At 36.1% G+C, this 18,524-nt stretch overlaps 1 protein-coding gene across 1 annotated transcript in view; it reads left to right on the top strand.

Annotated features, from left to right (window-relative positions):
- Positions 1–17,539, top strand: part of LOC121077458 (transmembrane 9 superfamily member 2-like) — a 32,051-nt gene extending 14,512 nt beyond the window's left edge. Inside the window, exons 10-17 of the mRNA XM_040572726.1 lie at positions 2,104–2,236; positions 3,759–3,878; positions 4,056–4,113; positions 6,138–6,297; positions 6,904–7,055; positions 7,968–8,079; positions 9,282–9,453; positions 16,917–17,539. Coding sequence (XP_040428660.1) covers positions 2,104–2,236; positions 3,759–3,878; positions 4,056–4,113; positions 6,138–6,297; positions 6,904–7,055; positions 7,968–8,079; positions 9,282–9,453; positions 16,917–16,984 — 975 coding nt within the window. The 3' untranslated portion in view covers positions 16,985–17,539. The remainder of the gene's footprint in view (positions 1–2,103; positions 2,237–3,758; positions 3,879–4,055; positions 4,114–6,137; positions 6,298–6,903; positions 7,056–7,967; positions 8,080–9,281; positions 9,454–16,916) is intronic.
- Positions 17,540–18,524: the final 985 nt, after the last annotated feature.

Here is an 18,524-nt window from a genome sequence, read left to right as displayed (position 1 = left end):
ACTGAACCTGGTTTGTGTGACCGAAGCTTGTTGCTGACTGCCTGAATCCGTTACAAGTTCTTTTGAAATATTTACCCCTTCAGAATGGGAAGGGGCAAGTCTCTATGGTGGCTTGCTGCCTTGGAAGAGAATATAACTGCTTGTAAGGGGAAAAAAAAAGACTTGACCAGTTGACTGAGAGTGAAAGACTGAGTGAAAATTTACTCTTTCTAATCGGTAGAAGTGGTATTTGCAAGCCAAAGATGAGAAGTAATGTCAGATACTACAAAGGTTTGAATTTGCACTGTCGTTGCTGTCTATCTGGATAAAAAAAAATACTTTAAATGCACAAAAATGTTTCATATTGAAGCTAAAACATCTGAAAGTACTTTTATTCTTCTGTGTGTTTTTGATATTTAATGTCTTTTGTTAATGCAAATGCAGACAGTAATTAAAGTGGAAGAATTTTTCCATGTTCTTTAACTGCTCATTTTTATGAAGCTCCTGTTTGATCTCTCAATTAAATCATGTTCGGTATCTTATACTGTGTTGTCTTTTTATTAGTTGGTCATTCTTAATGTGATAAAGAGCGAGACTTTTAAAAGTTTGATTAGTTTTTACGGATAACAGCAGGGATAGGTGCAACTTTCGAAAAGCCACTTTTTTGTATTCTAGCCAGTGTAAGAGACTTAAAGATCTGTTGTAGTTCAACGAGCTGATTTTAAAAAGGTGTGAAATAATGGTGCAAAAGAAGGCCCAGGCTGAGGAAGATGCAGTGAAGGAGATTAGTAATCTCACTTAGGGAATGCTGATGGTTCACTTGAACTGGTGGTTCACTGGAACACTTGAAGAGAGAGAAATGCGTGGGCCATCCATTCCAAACCTGCACATTTTCGTCAGGAACTAAAGTACTAAGTGTTTATGCTTAGTGTTCACCATTTTGAAAACAGATAAGGATTTAGCTTCAGATGGTAACCTTTTACATTCTTTCATTCCTTACAGTTACCTGGGAAAAATCTTCCTTCTGTCTTTATTTTCTTATCTTCTGAACTTCAACTAATTGTGGTGACTTATAGGAAAGTGTGTTTTTTATTCTTCTTTAACTAAACAAACCTTTCTTTACTGGAAGAGTACTGATGTGTTGGAATTATACCGAGATACCTGGTATCCTGTTCTTTATGGGCATAGTTATAATCAAAGTGTTATCTTGTGTTTAAGAGACATTTCTCAATTTTTAATACACCAGACTTCTGAGAGTAATTTCTAGCTAACAAATGCAGGCAGAGGTATCAGCATAAGGAAGACAAAGATAAGATGCTTTGTGTCATTCACCGGTTTGGTCTGCATTCTTTGTTGCAACATTTATTGCGTGCTGTGATTTTGGTGTTTAAACAGTCCAGTGAACTATATGCAATTCTCTTGGGTTGAATGAAACCTGTAGCTTTTAACTGTATGAGGAAGAGAGAAGTCTTCTTGAGTGGTTGTTTGCTTGCGGTTGTGTGTTTAGGTTTTGTTTTCTGTGAGGGGGAGGTATTTGTTTTTAGCAACTTCATTGAAAAGCTGTATTCTTCAGCAGTGGTTCCTTAGTACCAATGGACTAAGGATTCCTCCCTCCCCCCATGCCATCCATCCATTCACTTCTGTCAGTGGGACAAAGAATGTTTGTACTTGCCCCCAGTGAGTCTAGGGAGCAGACTTTCTTCTGGAGTACAGGGAACAGACCACTTAATCCTTTTCAGTATTGTCATTGAGACTGATATGCTTTGGAAGAGGAAAAAAAAAAAAAAGAAAGCTTAGCTTGAACTACATTGAATTGCTATAATCCAAGTTAAATTAAATGAAATGTTTTGTTTTGGTTTAAATTTAGAATGATGTTACATGGTTTGGCTAATTACACTTTGTTTTTTCTTGCGCTGAGATGAGGATTTTCGTGATAAATCCTGCCTTTTTCTTTCACTGAACCGTTAGGGGGTTATAAAAACCAATGAGTGATGAATCAGATGCAATTAGTCTGTCTCTAGAACTAAACTGGAGGTTAATCAAACTCTAAATATGTATTTCACATCTTGTTAATTCACTACTGCGTTATGTATTTTTGCTAAAGACATTGTTGATTTTGTACAGGAAGATGCCCAAGAGGAATTTGGCTGGAAGCTGGTTCATGGAGATGTGTTTAGACCTCCAAGGAAGGGAATGTTACTGTCTGTCTTCTTGGGCCAAGGAACACAGATTTTCATTATGACATTTATTACTTTATGTAAGTAACTTTAGTTTATTAAGGTGATATGTTTGTAGCGCAATAGTGTAAGAAAGATGCAATGTTTTTACACAAATATTAGAAGCCTTCTTTTGGAAGTGAAGTCCTTCCTTTAATAAAATAAACTATCAATGCTGTTTCATAACAGTAATCTAGATAGCTTCAGTAATGTTACTGGAAACGATCCTGTTCAAAATGTTGTGGTACCTGGACTAGTTCAGATTCTTCATGATTACAGAATTGAATCTTCCCTGTTACAAGCTTCTTTAAAAACAAAACAACAACAACAAAAAAAACCACAGTTTGTCATGGTGTAAATTATCTAAGGATCCAGTTATGCAAGTTCAAAGACATATAATCAAAGCTTTAATGTTCTCAGAACACTTTCTATCTAATACGTTTGACACAACAGCCTGCAGCCATGCAGAAATAAGAGCTAGAATGCATGCCGATGAAATAATACTGACACAACATTGAGATAATGACAGCCTGCAATAAATAACTAGACATGTACGTGACTTTGGTACCTGTCACAAGTCAGTGTTTTATTATGTTATCTATAAAGCATATTACCATTCTTTTTTCTTTAATTTTTGGGGATTTTTCTAGACATCATGGTCTTTCAGTGCTACCACAGAATGGCTCCTTTTTTTTCTATTCATTAAGTGATGCTATAAGATTAGTACAAACTTCACATTATTTTCTTTGCGGGTTTGTCCTTCATTATTGATTACAGCTCTTTTTAACTCACTTAACTGAGGTAGTTTTTTGCCCAACCAGAGTGCGTAGAAAGAAATTGGGGTAGGAGGGGGGAGAATCCTCTTTCTGCTACAAACAAAACTTTCTGCTAGTGATCACTAAGAAACTTGTTTTCTGAGTATCTCGCTGTGCTGGCCTCTGTAATTAGTTTGGACTCAGACAATTTTTTTTTTTTAATAGACAGGCTTATTTTCAAGGTAATGCGTTCTTGAGATAAGTGTTGTCCATCGTGGTGGCTGAGTGCTTTTGTGGTTTTCCAAGCAACTGACTTAGTCTTTCATCTTCATGCTTATTTCTATCTTAAAAGGCAAACAAACCACAACCCTTAGCTCTGTCAAATTTTTCGGCTTCTCCAGACCTACTGTTCTCACATCTGCTTTATGCCGCATACTAAACTTCTCGTATTACTTACCATGTGTGAGTAGTGGCCATGCGTGTTTACAGCAGAAACGTGGGATGTTGGAAGCAGACTTCTTCAAGCTGCATTGTGGTTCAAGTTCATTGCTCGTCTCTGGGGAGGGGGGCTGTTTTTTAGTCTGCTGGCTATGAGACACTTCCCGTAAAAGTTGAGGTGGAAATAATGCTTTGTTATGAAGGAAACATTGACGGTGGGGGTACTGTCATATGATGAGATATAAGAGAACTCAAACATGTAGTCTTCATCTGAATATCTGGTGGTGGAATGGGGTAAGCCTATACTCTGATATGTGTTACAGGAGAATCTGATGTTTCAACGAATATCTAAATCTCTCTGTATCTTTAGTCCTAGCTTGCCTTGGTTTTCTTTCTCCTGCCAACCGTGGTGCTTTGATGACCTGTGCAGTTGTATTGTGGGTCTTACTAGGAACTCCAGCTGGTTATGTGTCTGCTAGAATGTACAAGAGTAAGTAGAAGCATTTGTTTAATGTGGCACAGCAGGTTAAACTCAGAATTGCTGAGCTTAATATAAACTTCAGACTGGAGCTCATGTCTCAGACAATAAACCTGCTTCTTGCTGCCCTGCTATAAAACAGTTGGAAAAAGTCCACACCTTGAAATTATTTTTACTTCTTCCCCTCAGCATTTAGAGGCGAGAAGTGGAAGACAAACGTTTTGCTTACAGCTCTGCTTTGTCCTGGGTAAGTGTTTCCCCTTGTTCTTAGAATTCCTCTTGGCCTTAGAATTCTTCTGAGTGACTGGTTGAAAAATGTTGCTTAGGAAGTTAACTTTGGCAATGTAGCTCTGTTTTAATAGGCAGTAAATCTTAAGCCAAAACAGATCTAAGAATCTGGAGAAGTTTAGTATGCTTCCAGGTGAGAATAACGCAGAGATTCTCTAAAGTTGTAAGCCTTTATATAAATGTAGGTAATGTCCAGTTTCTGAGATTGCTGTGGTTGTGTATCATACTATGGCCAATGCTGTTGTGCTTGGGAAGAGTGATAGTCCTCCTACCTTTCGTTTTCTCGTAGCTCTCAAGACCTTTTGTGAGAATTAGGTCAGTGAAGAAAGGGAATAGAAACTAATTTCTTCTGCAAGTCTTCTGTATTTTGTGGTTTCAACTTTGGCTACATGAAGTTATCCTTTGACAAATGCCCTTGGCAAAGGTTAAGGAAAAGGTTATAAATTTCTTAAGGTATTTCTGCCAAAAAAAAAGAAGTATAAGTTGATTTCAACTAACATAGAGCTTCATCAAATGAAATGTAATGTGTTCGATAACAACTGAGGGTAGTATTTCTATGAGGAGATCTTATTTCTAAACACAATGTGCTTCAGTCTCCCTGCTGTCATTTAGATATTATCTTGAGAGAGAAGAAACTATTTATCGGTGGAAGAAATATTGTTGTGATCATTTAAACTCCCAACTAAATTAAGTTTCACAGAGGAAGTAAAATGATTGGGGGTGGTAAAATAGGAACAGATGTCTTGATTATGCTATGCTAGTTCAGTGAATTTGCATAACATCATAAACAACCTAAGGCACTTACAGTCTCAGTAGACTGATGGGTGTTCATATATGCGGTATTTTTTTCTAACTTTGGAGGGGGTAAGTGGGGTCTGCATTAAAAGCGTGGGTAGATTATAAAATGGATTTATTTTTTATTCGACAAGATGCATACACCATAGGTAACTTTGAGTGTGCTTATTTAACATGTCTATTCCCCCAAACGGTTTTGCAAATTTTTGGCTTCTTCTGCCTGCCTATTAATCTAGTCAAACCCTCTCTCCCCTTCCTTTCTTAATTAAATAGGGTGGAATGTGCATGTTTACTTAAGGGTAGTATAAATTCTGCCTCAGGAACCCTTTTTTAACAAAACCCAGAGAATGGTGCATTTTGCTGTGGCCCTTCCTGAGGCTGAATCTTTGTGAATTCAGAAGATTCAGAACACAGGACAGTGGGAATTCAAGCAGGCTTTTAAATGGCGTTCCCTTGCAGAACGTTAGAACATTTTGTTTTACTTTCAGAATGGGATGTTTGAAATCTTCATCATACGTCTTGGAGTTGTTTTTCTAAGATGTTTAGAAAATGAGGCGTATGCACTCAATGTGGGAGGAAAGAACAGGTCTGTAGATATGCCATAACTGATGACATATTTGTTTAACTTCTCCGAAAGTGTGAGCTACTTAACTGTGTAACTTCACGGGGTGTTAATACAAAGACTCTTGAGAGATTTTCCCCATAACAATCCATCCTTCTGCTGCAATGTTGTAGCATGGTGTATGTTTGTTGTGAGACTGACGTGGCCTCCTAGAGATTTTTCTATCACTATGGTTTTTTCAGAGAGAATTTACTGATTAGAAAGGACCTTTGTAAAGGAGTTAAAAACTGGCAATATTAGGAAAGTTGATTCAGATTTTTTTAGTTTTTTTAAAAACTAGTCTTTTAGCATAGATTTTATAATGGAATCTTTCAGTTACTTTTTTTGTTTTGTGTAGTATCTTTAGATAGTGGCTTTACCATAGATGCCTTCACTAGAGGCATTGGGTGTTGCAAGCATTTTTATATTAACTGCTCTATTGCTGAAAGTAACTATGACTGTTAGAGAATGAAAGATTGCAAGAAGCAACATTTTTCTTATGCAGGCCTTTAGCTGGCTTGGTTTTAATACTAACTGATATTTATTATTTCCTGAGTGTTTTTTATATTATCTGATCTTTTTTTCAGAATTGTCTTTGCTGATTTCTTCATTATGAATCTCATTCTGTGGGTAAAAGGATCCTCCGCTGCCATCCCTTTTGGTACTTTGGTTGCTATCCTAGCCATGTGGTTTGGAATTTCAGTCCCACTAACCTTTATTGGCGCATATTTTGGCTTCAAAGAGAAGGTAGGGCTCTTTGTATACACTTTTGAAATACACTTGTCTTCTGCAGTTGAGCCATTGAATCCCTAATACAAGAACTGGTTTGACTGAAATGCAGCACTGTGACTGAAGTGATGTTTCAATTTCTCATGATTTTGAAACTCTGTATGTGCTCATAAAAAAGCTGCATCAAACTTTTCTTCTGACTACTGGAATCAGAATTTGATAGTGCTCTTGTAGAGGTCTTAAGCGCTTGTTTCTTCTACTTCAGTAGTACTTCAACCTTTTCAGTTTTGAAGTAACTTCAATTTGTGTTTCAGCAGTTTGAGATAATGCCAGGCAACTAAGTTTTATTTTATTTTTTTTTCAATTAAAGACAGCAGAGTTCTTTCCTCTGTGTTCTAACTTGCTTAATGACCAATGGCTGGAGTGTTTAAACTGTGTGTATTTTTCCTAATGATAGATATCAGGTTTGTAGGGTTTTTTTTGGTTTGGTAACTTGTGATAGCTTATGGATGAAAATAATTGAAAGTTAAGTTTATCAAATCTTTAGATACTTAATACTAGGGAAAAGTAATCTTATTTATGATATAACAATTTATCTTCTAATCATGTTAATTTCATTCAAAGCCTATTGAACACCCAGTTCGTACAAACCAGATTCCTCGCCAAATTCCGGAACAGTCCTTTTTCACAAAACCATTGCCTGGTATCATAATGGGTGGCATCTTGCCCTTTGGCTGTATTTTCATTCAACTCTTTTTCATTCTGAATAGCATTTGGTGAGTATTGCTTTGTTGTTATTGCTGCTCTAGTTACACTGGTTTGATAGCGAGCACTCTGAGTTTGAACATTCTAAGCCAGTTAACATGAGGAATAACAGATTCTTCGTGCAGACTTTTTTGGAATTTCCAGAATCTGCATATTTTTTTCCTATGCTTAAAAATTAAAAAAAAAATAGTAGTTCTTATTGACACCCATGAAGCATGAAATTAGAGTCCCAGTTGTCTTGTTTTATCTTTCTGGCTCTGAACAGCATATACACGGTTTCTTGCTGCAGTGCTTAGGTAGAGCTTAAGCTATTGTATAACTATATTGTGATCTATGAAACTAATATTATTTAGCAGCTTTAGCTCTTAAATCAGATCAATATATTGGGATTCCATCTTCTGCAAAACAAGGACTCCACCCCTTCTGAAACATCCACAACAGTCATGAATCTTGTCAAAACCTGGTTAAGCAGGTGGATAGAGAATTGACAGTAAAATCTTTCATAACTATCACAATGTAAATATGAAGAGTTTAATATTTCATTCCATGGAAAATATTAATATTAAAGTGCCAGTTTTTTCCAGCCGTCCTTGGTCTATCCTGAGATTTCTTACAGAACATTTTTCTAAATAAATTCTTAAATGTAAATAAATTAGACATACCAGACTTTCACATTAGTCCTCAACAGAACTATGAACTCTGTAGTATACCCGTGCTGGAAAATGTAATTGACATATAAACAGGTACACTTTGGAGCTTTTATAGTTGAAATTTTTTTCCTAACTGTATGGGTGTGTTGATTTTTTGTTTGTTTTTATTAGCTTATTATATGGCCATGTAACACTGTAAGTTAACTCAGAACTTCAGCTAAAAATGATACTCTTATTTATTTATTTATTTATTTATTTATTTATTTATTTTAGGTCTCATCAAATGTACTACATGTTTGGTTTCCTGTTCCTAGTTTTTATAATTCTTCTAATTACGTGTTCTGAGGCTACAGTTTTGCTGTGCTACTTCCATCTCTGTGCAGAGGTAAAAAATACAGTTCTGATGTAGATATCATTTTTAGCTAGAATATGTTAGAAGTAGAATTGAGGTATTCACATACACTGTGGTGTGCTGGATGCCATAAATGGCTTGTATTGTCAGCCCTTGACATGCCTATCCTAGCCACTTCTCTGAAATGCACCTCCTGCTTCAAAAAGTTCTTGTAGTTTTTCCAGTGGTACTACAACTATCATTATAAAGTGCCTGCCTCCTTTAATGGTGCAGGCGTTTCTGGAAGTACATGGACATCAGCGCTAGCCTTCTAGGCATACTGTTTCTGTTCATAAGTAGGCTGAGTAGGAAGGCTGCTATGCAAACTTGTCATACAAGACTTCAGGCTTTATTTGATGGTGGCTTTAGCTTAGTGGTAGAAAGCAATGGGTGTGCAAAGGGGAGAAATTTTTCAAGTTGACTTACGAGGTTTGAGTGTACTTCAGGTTTTATTAGACTTTTTTTCAGCACTGAAATTTATATCATTAAAAGGTATCTTTCCTTTAATGTTTGGGAGAAGGTAAAACCTGAGGTTTGTCCTGTCAAGCACTGCATAATGCCATTATGATACGGTTTCAGCATCCAGTTAAAGGTTTTGTGTGTTGACCAGGAGAGATTTACAAAAACTCTCAGCATCCATAACATTTGTATGCATTGCAAGTAGGGAGAACTTCGGTCTTTAGTATCTGTTCCTTGCAGTTAGTGTCTAGTCTGCTTGCAATTAAACTGTATACTAGAGTGCCTGTGCTGCTTTTTTTTTATGGTGATATGTTACTATTTGTAAAGTTGCCAATCTGAGAATGAGCACTAACAACTTTAAGATTAATCCATTGGAGCAAAAAGTCTCGGCATACATGTGGCTGATAAGTAATATTGGTACAAATATGGCGGGAAAATCTACATTTACTTAAGACAGTGTAGACTGGACCTGTATTTTCTGCAACCATCTGCAGTAGATAAGCACAAATAAACAGCCTTGATCCTAGAATAATTCAATGTTCATGTTGGAAACAGTACAGCGGACTTTGAGGGGAAAAAAAAAAAAACTAGTTATGCACTATGTTGGGTTTTTTTGGAGATACCTTTGATTCTTCCAAACTTGTTTCATGAAACAACGCTATTTTTTAAAAAACAGATTGTTTATTTTTTGTTTTCTATGTGGTGTCTCCTACTGAATGGTTTATTGTTTCTTTCAGGATTATCATTGGTGGTGGCGATCGTTTCTGACAAGCAGCTTTACAGCTGTTTATCTCTTTATCTATGCAGTTCATTACTTCTTCTCTAAACTCCAGATAACAGGAACTGCTAGCACCATTTTATACTTTGGTTACACAATGATCATGGTCTTGATTTTCTTCCTTTTCACAGGTGAGTATAGCATTCAATGTAAAACGAATGCAGGGGTTTCATTATTTGTCTAAATTTCACCTAACATTTCATGTTTCAGTCTGAAACATTAAATACAATTTATGACTCCTTGGTCAGTATTACTTTTATGGTTTGTGAAACCACAGTGAGATATTCTTAGAGGCTTTTTGTTTAACTTGAAATTACTTTTATAGTACAATTTTCCTTTATTGCACATTATATTAGCAGCGAGTTCAAACCATTCTATTTTCAAAGAGCCTTTCTTGTTCACTTTGATATCAGGGGTATTTAACTTAATTTTGGATTTCATAATTGGTTCTATTTCTGTAGTTAAAGATTGTACTCAGTATATGGAGGATAAAAGATGTTTTCATCTTTCACTATTAGCAGGTGAAGCAGAATGGTACTGGATGACAATAGTGAGCTCTAGTACTGTTAGAGATAGGTGAATTGTGTACCTGTTGAATTGTGGCACCCCTTCTTAACGGCACGAAAACACCTTAACTGGAGGAACCTTTTTGAAATACAGCTTTCCATTTTAGTAATCCAGTTTCTGTTCCTGATGGTACTCATGCAGACTAAGTGCCTTTTACATAATTACTCCAATATTCATAGTCATGTGGCTCAAAATATAGTTTTGAGGTTGATTTGATGGGAAAGCCATGCCAGTTTTACCATGTGAAATTAGAAGCTCTTTGAAGCTTCTCATAGCCAGGAGTGTTCTATATGGGTGTTCTTCACTGCTGCTGTTCTGTACGTAGTTTTAACGCATGAAGTTATGTATTACTCTACTTGACATGGGAAAGTCCTGCAGTGATGGAACTAGAAAAAATGCTAGTTCATGTATAATGAATTGCTTATAAAACCAGCCTTATGTTCATTCCTGAAATTTGTTCCAAAAGAAAAGGATCTCGTTGTGGATGGTACGATGGTTCACATTGTTACTTCTTAACATCTACGTGATTATCAAAGCCTGCTGTAAATACTTTCTGTTGTCTTCATGGAATGTGTCACTTAACTCTCTTGATGCAATTGAGAAAAGAATGGCTAAAATAAGTAATGAAAGAAGCCTTAGCATCATACTTTGTAAGTTCAGCGGTGAGAAGGACCTCCTTCATCTTTGTGTCTTTAACACTAGTTGAGTATGTACAAAAAAGATAGCACTATTCATATTAAAATGCTGAAGAAAATTACTGTGTTTGAGAAAAACAAATACTCTCTAGAAATTAAATTTAATAATAATAACTGTTACCTATTCCTAGATCTTTATTGTTTCTTGTTATTTAGAACTGTCTTCTAAGGAAAGTCAAAAGAAGCTTTAAAAACAAAAAAAGGAAAACAAGGAGGACTTAATTCTTCTAATTCTTTATTATTAGAAGGCAAACACAGAAGTTGACATATTGCCAGTTAAAACCCTGCTTAAATCCTGGCAAAACAGACAAGCTCCAGATGTCCTCTATAATATATATATGTGTATATATATATATATATATAATAGATTTATTAAAAAGAAATTAAAAAAACCCACCCTGTAGTCTGAAATGTTTTAATTACCTTTAAACTAAGGCAATATGTTAACGTGTCTGGGTTTTAGCATAGGTTAGCTGCTATTCTGCCAATTTCAATTTCACTTACAAGATGCAAATTGGTCGAATTAAAAAATATCCCTTTCATATATAAAACGATAATTGAAACTGTCATGGCAGCTGCTGAAATGGCATTAAAAGCTTCAGATGTGCTGATCCTGGAGTTCTTGATGTGGAGACCAGTGAGGCCCCAAAAGTACAATAATAAATAATAAACTGTGCTGCTGTTACTGCTGTGATGCTGTCATTTTTAGTTATTTACTTATTTTTAAATATGTTGGTGGCTGTGCTATATTTGTAGTTCATGAGGAAAGCTTTTACGTGGTCACTTTAAAAAAAAAAAGTTGTAGAATAGCTAGTCACTAGAAAGGTGAAAGATGTGTAGAGTGTATAATAAATCTTTGCTAATTTAAAATGCAGTAATAATTTTCTTTCCTGTATTCAGTTTGGTAGTTGATGTTTGGGCTGAAATTTAAGCTATTGCAGATAAATGATTCAAAGTTCGATGTTTTCAGCTTTATTTTGTAGAATATTCCTTAATAACACTTGCTTTGGAAAGTAAGGGTCCTTCACAAGTTTATGGAGGTTAAATAGTTTACTAACATAACTTGGCACGCTGTTTGTAGTAATAGCATTCTTCCTGTACGTATGTTCCCAAAATGGGACCTTGGCCTGTTCCACTTAAGTTAGCAGTAGGCATTCTGGTTTTCTGTGTTGCATGCTAGGTCTCAGCAGCTGTGACAGAAATATGAAGGGCAGTGTTAATACCTCCTACGCGGCAGTGTGTTATGTTACCGTGAATGTTACAGAAAGGATTGTAGTGAATAACTATATAGGAACTGAATACTTGTATGGCAACAATGACAATAATATAATCTGGTGAAGACTAAGCGTGCACACCCAAACAAGACAATTTTATTTCAATGTGCAGCTAATCTTTCAAGAAGGAATAAGTATGGTTAAATGTGGATAGCTACATGATTACATGCATTTTATGCTAGGAGACGAAAAATGCTGATCGTAGTCAAAGCATGTTGCTTTAGTGACCTCTATTTTTGAACATCATTTTCACTTGTGGGTTAATGCCATTTTCAAAATTGAGTTTTGATCTTCTGGGTAGATTGTGTTTAGAATCTGAGATTCTGAAGCACCCACCACTGTGCAATGATTGAAACCAGTATGATACAGAGAGCTTTTAAGGTACATAAGAAGTATCAGCCAAGTGCAGAGTGCTTTTCTATTTGCTTTCTTACAAATTGTTCGTGCTTTGAATTCTTTTTTCTTCATTAAACAATAAAGCTAGAAGAGATGAATAGAGCAGAAAAGTCTGCTTAATGTATTTCGGCATTATTCTGTGGAATAATCCTTGTTTTTAATGTTGAATCTAAACTAGTTTACTAATAACCTTCCTTTAACCAGTTAGATGCTAGCTTTTGATCTTCTTTCTCATATAAGAAAACTGTTGCTGAGAGGGAGTATATATTACCGGCCAGAGTATTCAACACTATAGGAACTGGAGGCCAAAAACTCAAAGAAACAACTGAGATGTCAGTGTCTCCCTAGTAAGTATAAACAGGTGCATTGGACGTATTTTGCTTCCTGGATGGAGAAACTACTCAAGACATCTTCACAACTAGGTACTTGAATTTTAAGTATCTCGCACGAAAATGATCTTTTAGCTGTGCCTCCCTAGGAAGAACAGTCACGTGCAGTGGGCTGCAGTGCACTAGGATGGTATCAGCCTCCTAGACTAGCAGGGGTTATTTAGAGAGGCAGGATCTTAAGATATGAAGGTCACCAACTTGGGGAAAAATAAAGGCTTATTCTGCGAAAGTGAGTTCTTAAATGTATGTTGTTCAAATGCTTTTTCATATAACTGAAGCTGCTGAGTACTTGTGATTGGTTAAGGTAGACATTACCCACAAAATTAATTGATCATGTTGAATTAAAACAAATAGATTTTACAGGCTCAGTGGAGGAATTGGTGTCAGGCTTGGTATCTTTGTGCTGTGACATTTAATAGATTTGCATATTAAAGCTGTGAAAACCTTACAATGGAAAGGAGTTTAGACCAATCGTAGAATAACTTTAGAGGTTACTTCTTTGAACTGCTGGCGTTTTTTTGTTTTGTTTTTGAAAGTACTTACTGCTAGAATTTAACAGCTCTAAGGGAAAAAAGGCTTTATGTCTTTATGTATCTGTTTTCTGTTTTGTTGCGTTCATTGATGTGTGTCAGTGAAGCGGCAAGCTGAAGAGGTATGCTCTTTGTTGGTAGTGTCTCAAGACTTTGATTTCAGTTTGAATGTGTTTGAAAGAAACATATGTAAGCAAGATGCTTGGGTGATTACAGCTTATCTAGGTAGTCCTGGTATTCTAATCAGAGAAGCATAATTTGATAATTTGAGAGGGATGATTTTTATTTAGGAACAGGATGTGCTTAGAAAAATGCTCAAGATTGAAGAGCTGAGTGCTTTTCAAGAAAATACACTTCGAGCCATGCTACTTTGGATGGCAAAGTTGTACTGTAAGTAGTGCAACCAGTAATGACAACTTTACTGGGTAGAGCGACAGGTGTAGGGAACTGGTTGTATGCTTATCTGTATTAAAATTAACTTTAGTTAAAGCAAAAGAGGAATCTGAGAACCTGCTACCCAAGTCATCACTGTCCTGAAGGTCCAGTATGTTGAAGCTTTTGTATAAAGTGCTAAAATTTGTAACAAATGGCAGATTTGTGAAATGGTCTAAAATGTAGGAAACATTCTGGCTAGAATTTTTTTTAACAAAACAAACTAGGTCAGAGTTGTTTTTCCCCAGTCATTACTCATTTGAATATCCCTTTCTAATTTGGATATTTACTGCTCTATAGAAAATTGAAAACCTTCTGACAAAATTTGTGGACCTCTTTAGAGGTTCATGGAATCATCGGCACCTATAGGTCTGAGGTGGAGGGAAAAAACCTGAATGTCAGTGGAACCAGACACTGTACTGCTTACATTCTTTAAAAAAAAAAATAAAATAAATAATAAGCTTTTCATTGCACTAACATAAGCAATGCTGTAGGTAAGGTAGCAATACAAGAAAACCTTATAAATAATGTTTCTTAACTTATGTCAGTTTCTGTCCATTAATACTGATGGTGTAATATCAGCACACCCATGCACTGACCTTTCTGGTCTGTAGAGCTATCCACACCTGAAATTTGTAGGATACGTTTGTGTCCGTGGGGAAGAAGAAATTACTGTCCTGGTAAGCCCTAATTATAGATGTGGGACTAAAGCACTGTGGAAGTAATAACGGAAGGAAACTCTGCTGACAAAGAAGGTAATGAGTACATAAGGCTGTATTTTAGGTGATGAGTCTAGCCTTTCTCTCTTGAGCTTGTAAGTTCATGCTTCAAATCTGGTATCTGACAAACATTACCACTTACTGCTTGTGTTACAAAACACTGACTTGCTCTAATTCCAATACATTGGTAAAATTTCTGATAAAGTTTAAAAAAAAAATAAAGTGGGGGGAACTTGGTCTTTGATTAGCTAAACAGGCCTTTTTAAGAGGGAAGCTGAAAATCAGTGTTACTGAAACCTGTGAAAATCTGTTTATAGATGAAATGCTTGTTCGCAGTGTGAAGTCTGCTGATTCTGCTATAAATGAAGCCATGTTTTTTAGAAAGCTGGTGTATCATAAAAATTCAGAACGACAAGGATTGGAGGAAAATGCTGTGCATTTAGAGTATGTTCCCATATTAAGTTATGACATGTTCAGAAAACTGTGGTAAATCTCATTCTTGTGTTAAAGTTCTACCATTTTCTTATGATATTACAATTCTGTTGTAGAACAGCAGATAGATTTTAAGGTATGTCATCTGTTAAACATTTGGAAGAAACATTGCTTTCAAAGGCATAGAAGGCTCAAAGTGGGCTATATTATAAAAACAACTAGAAAGCAGATGCTGACAACCATTATTAGGAAAAGAAAACATGAGAGTAAGACTTAGAGTAACAATGCTGATATTGGAGTATTGGACACAGTAGGAAGGAACGAGAATTGACCATAAACTGCAAAGACTTCGCGATGTCAGGCCTACAAAGGAATTAAATTCCTTCTGTGGTTAGTGTCTGATCTCCTATCAAGAGCAGTAAATCTGCTGTCTCCTACTGTTTCAGAGGATGATAACTGCAAACTCAGAGGGAAAGGGTAATCTGTGGCACATAATAGTAGGCTGTCAAAAAGCCTTTAACTGCAAATATACGTGGTAGCACGAAGGACACAAGAATGGGCATATAGATAATAAGCATCCAAAGACAGATTCCTCACTTATCAAATGCATAGATGCAATCTGAAAGAGAGAAAGTGTAATGAATGCAGAAGAGACAAATACCTAATAATGAACCTCCTAGTTAGTACACCAGTCTCAATGAAATAATGAAAAAGGTTGGAGCTGATGTTAAACGTGGGCTGTAGAAATAGAAAATGAGGAATGTAAAATTGGTGGAGCTGAATGCATCATCTTGAAAGTGACGGTAGTGTAGCTAATAAGGGTTGTCACAGGGATGGTGTGTAGTTGTGTCTTTGAGAGCGAGTTCAGATGAAACTGAGACTTTTTTTTTACTGATAAAGATTAGTATCTGCATAGCAATTTACACATAGGTAAAAGCATGAGAAACAATGTGTCACTTCCCAAAGTAGCTTAAGACTTAACTGTATGGGAATCAATGTCTCCTTGTGTAGTAAGTTTTTAAAGGAATTCATAAATAAATGTGCTGGACAATGTCTTTGCAATTGTCCCTTAATATTTCCTGTGGGATGAAAAACACAGTCTTGTTCTTCTGGTTAAAAACAGAAAACTGGTATAGCCAATCTCATTCAGTGTTGTCATATCTCTTCGTCATCTTAATCTGGGGCACATGTCAAGTCCTATGGCTTGAGTTACCAAAGTACAAAGTGCTTGCAGAAGATTATTTTTTTTTTCTCCTTCTGTTGGGTTTGATGGCTAAAGAAATGGATTGGTAAGAACTCGAGGAAGGTTATACCCAAGAACCTTAACAGCAGTACTCCAAGTCAGGGGTGTGAGAACAGAGCAAGCATGTTAGTGGCACTTTCTCCCAGCCTTCCATCACCTGTGGCTCAAGGGTTTTTTTAGCACTTGAAATGGTGTCTCTGTAATTAATAGCCTTTGGATTTCTTTGTTCATTAATTTGTTCAGTTGACTGAAACACTCTGTGTTTTTAGGATCCATAGTGACCTGTGGCAAGCAAATCCACAGCTTGAATATACTTTACATAAAAATTGTTCATTTTGGTTTGAGCTTGCTACTGCTAGTTTTGTTTGATTCTTGCTCCTAACTGTTGTAGTGCTCAGAGCATTGTTTTAGCAAAAGGAAGTAACGGGATATAGAGTTAGATCATTGCTCTTGAGTGTCAGTAGAGCACAATGAACAGAAAACCAGGCCAGGTGACTTTTCTGAAGGTCATGTTTTCTAGCATAAGTCATAGATGACCATGAGATACTGTAGTCCTTAAAAAAAAAATCAAAACAAAAACAAACAAAAATGGAATGATTTAGGTAAATGTTGACTGTGCTTGTATATAAAAATCATTTTCTTAAATGGTGCTTGTGTGCCCGCTAGTGGTGATAGCAGCACCACCTTCAGTACATTAAATGTCCATTAAGTAGTCTGGTCCTAAAAGTCATCTTTGATCTAAATAAATAACTTAGCCTGGGGATGAGCGTGTGTTGTTAAATTTAACAAGTGTTGTTATTTTGGATAGTTAACTGGATTACAATGTTATATTTTGTCCTGCTGGGATATACTTGTTAAATTTTTCTCTCAGCACAGTCTGGAGGATTAAACTAAGCATTTTCACTTTCTCATTTTAGGAACTATTGGATTTTTTGCCTGCTTCTGGTTTGTAAGTAAGATTTACAGTGTTGTGAAAGTGGACTGAAAAGCTTCAAAGTGTCTTCTGAACATATCTCCCTTGCTGTTTGATATTTTTTTACCATGTATTGAGAAACGCACCGTGTAATTCTAATTTGTAAAAGCTGAACAGCAGACTACAGCTTAAAATACTTTTTTTTTTTTTTAATGGAAGGAAATGGCACCATTGGGAAAAAAAAATGTTTACATCAGTATGCTCATTGAACATGTTAATTCTAATCATTCTAAAACTTGTATCCAAAATTTGATTTAGCAGAAATAAAACCCCTGTGAACTAGTTTATTTGAGAAATGAGTGCATTATACCAGTCCTCCAGCTGAAATTTCTTGTATTGTTTTTTTGTAACATTTTTTGGTTTCCAATTATATACCATCAAAGCACAGGACTGTCAAGTAAATCTATGTAAAATGTGAATTTTTAACTTAACTATGATTGTACATATTATCCTACACCTTCTGTACAACTAGATATCTTCTTACAACTGTACATGCTCTTAGTGTAACGTAGACTTTATTAAAAATATCGACACTGGTTTTTGTTCAAATAAAACTGCACAACTCCACCTGACTTGTTTCCTTTTTTGTTAATTAGGCCTTCGCTATTTGAACACAGATCACATTAGCTTAACCCATGGATAGCTGTCCAATTTATATTGCTTATAAGTAGCTTGGCTATGACTTCCATGCGCTATTTTTCTTATATGGCTGGAAATTGTCTCTGCAAGCAGGACTGCTATGCTACTTGAGTCCACGTCTCTAGGATGGCCAGAGGCTTCTGAAATTGCTGTGCTTCAGCTGTGCGCTTACTTTCTCTCCAAAACATTTTTGATTTGTAAATCTTTGCTTTCTATACTAGAGCAAATTCCCTTTCCCTTCTTTTAGCAGTCTGAAACACGCATCTCATTGTTCTTTATCCTAGGAAAACTCTGCAACTTGTCAGAAAGTTTAGCCATTAATCTAGTGGGCTTGAGAACTGATGATTCTTAAAGGTGAAACCTTTTCTTTCCACTCTGCAGAGCTGTGCTTAAATGCTGGATTACATGATATGGAGTATTTTAATAGCTTCTTCAGTTACAAGATTGCAGGCATTCTTCTCTCAGGAATGTCAAGGCTTTAAAGAGACTCTCCAACATCTTGAATTGCACTTGAGGCCGAGCAGAAAGTCACTGCAGACATAATTCAAATGGCTGTGTTACTGGCCCTGCTGGAGATGAATAAGGGGATGTTCACTCAGATTAATGGGTGAAATACTCAAAGCTTATTAACTGGCATATGGAAACATTCATTGCTGGAAGCTGCTTTTCAAGGTCTAAGCCAGCAATTTAACAAGACCCAAAATGACTCCATACCTTTTCATAGTCATATAAATACCAGGTAATTGTAGTTAGTGTTTAATATCCTTTCAAAACTGTAACTTTGGTATGAGGATTTCAAGTTTCACCTCTTGTAGTTGTTCCTTCCAGGTTACTTATGTGTGGGACAGATCACCTGGCTAAGCAGATATACCTGGCTACATCTGCAGAACAGTGCCTGTGACATAAAAAAAAA

This window comes from Cygnus olor, chromosome 13 (assembly GCF_009769625.2).
Source record: "Cygnus olor isolate bCygOlo1 chromosome 13, bCygOlo1.pri.v2, whole genome shotgun sequence".
Taxonomy (NCBI): Eukaryota; Metazoa; Chordata; class Aves; order Anseriformes; family Anatidae; genus Cygnus; species Cygnus olor.
This window is presented reverse-complemented; position numbering and strand designations above follow the sequence as displayed.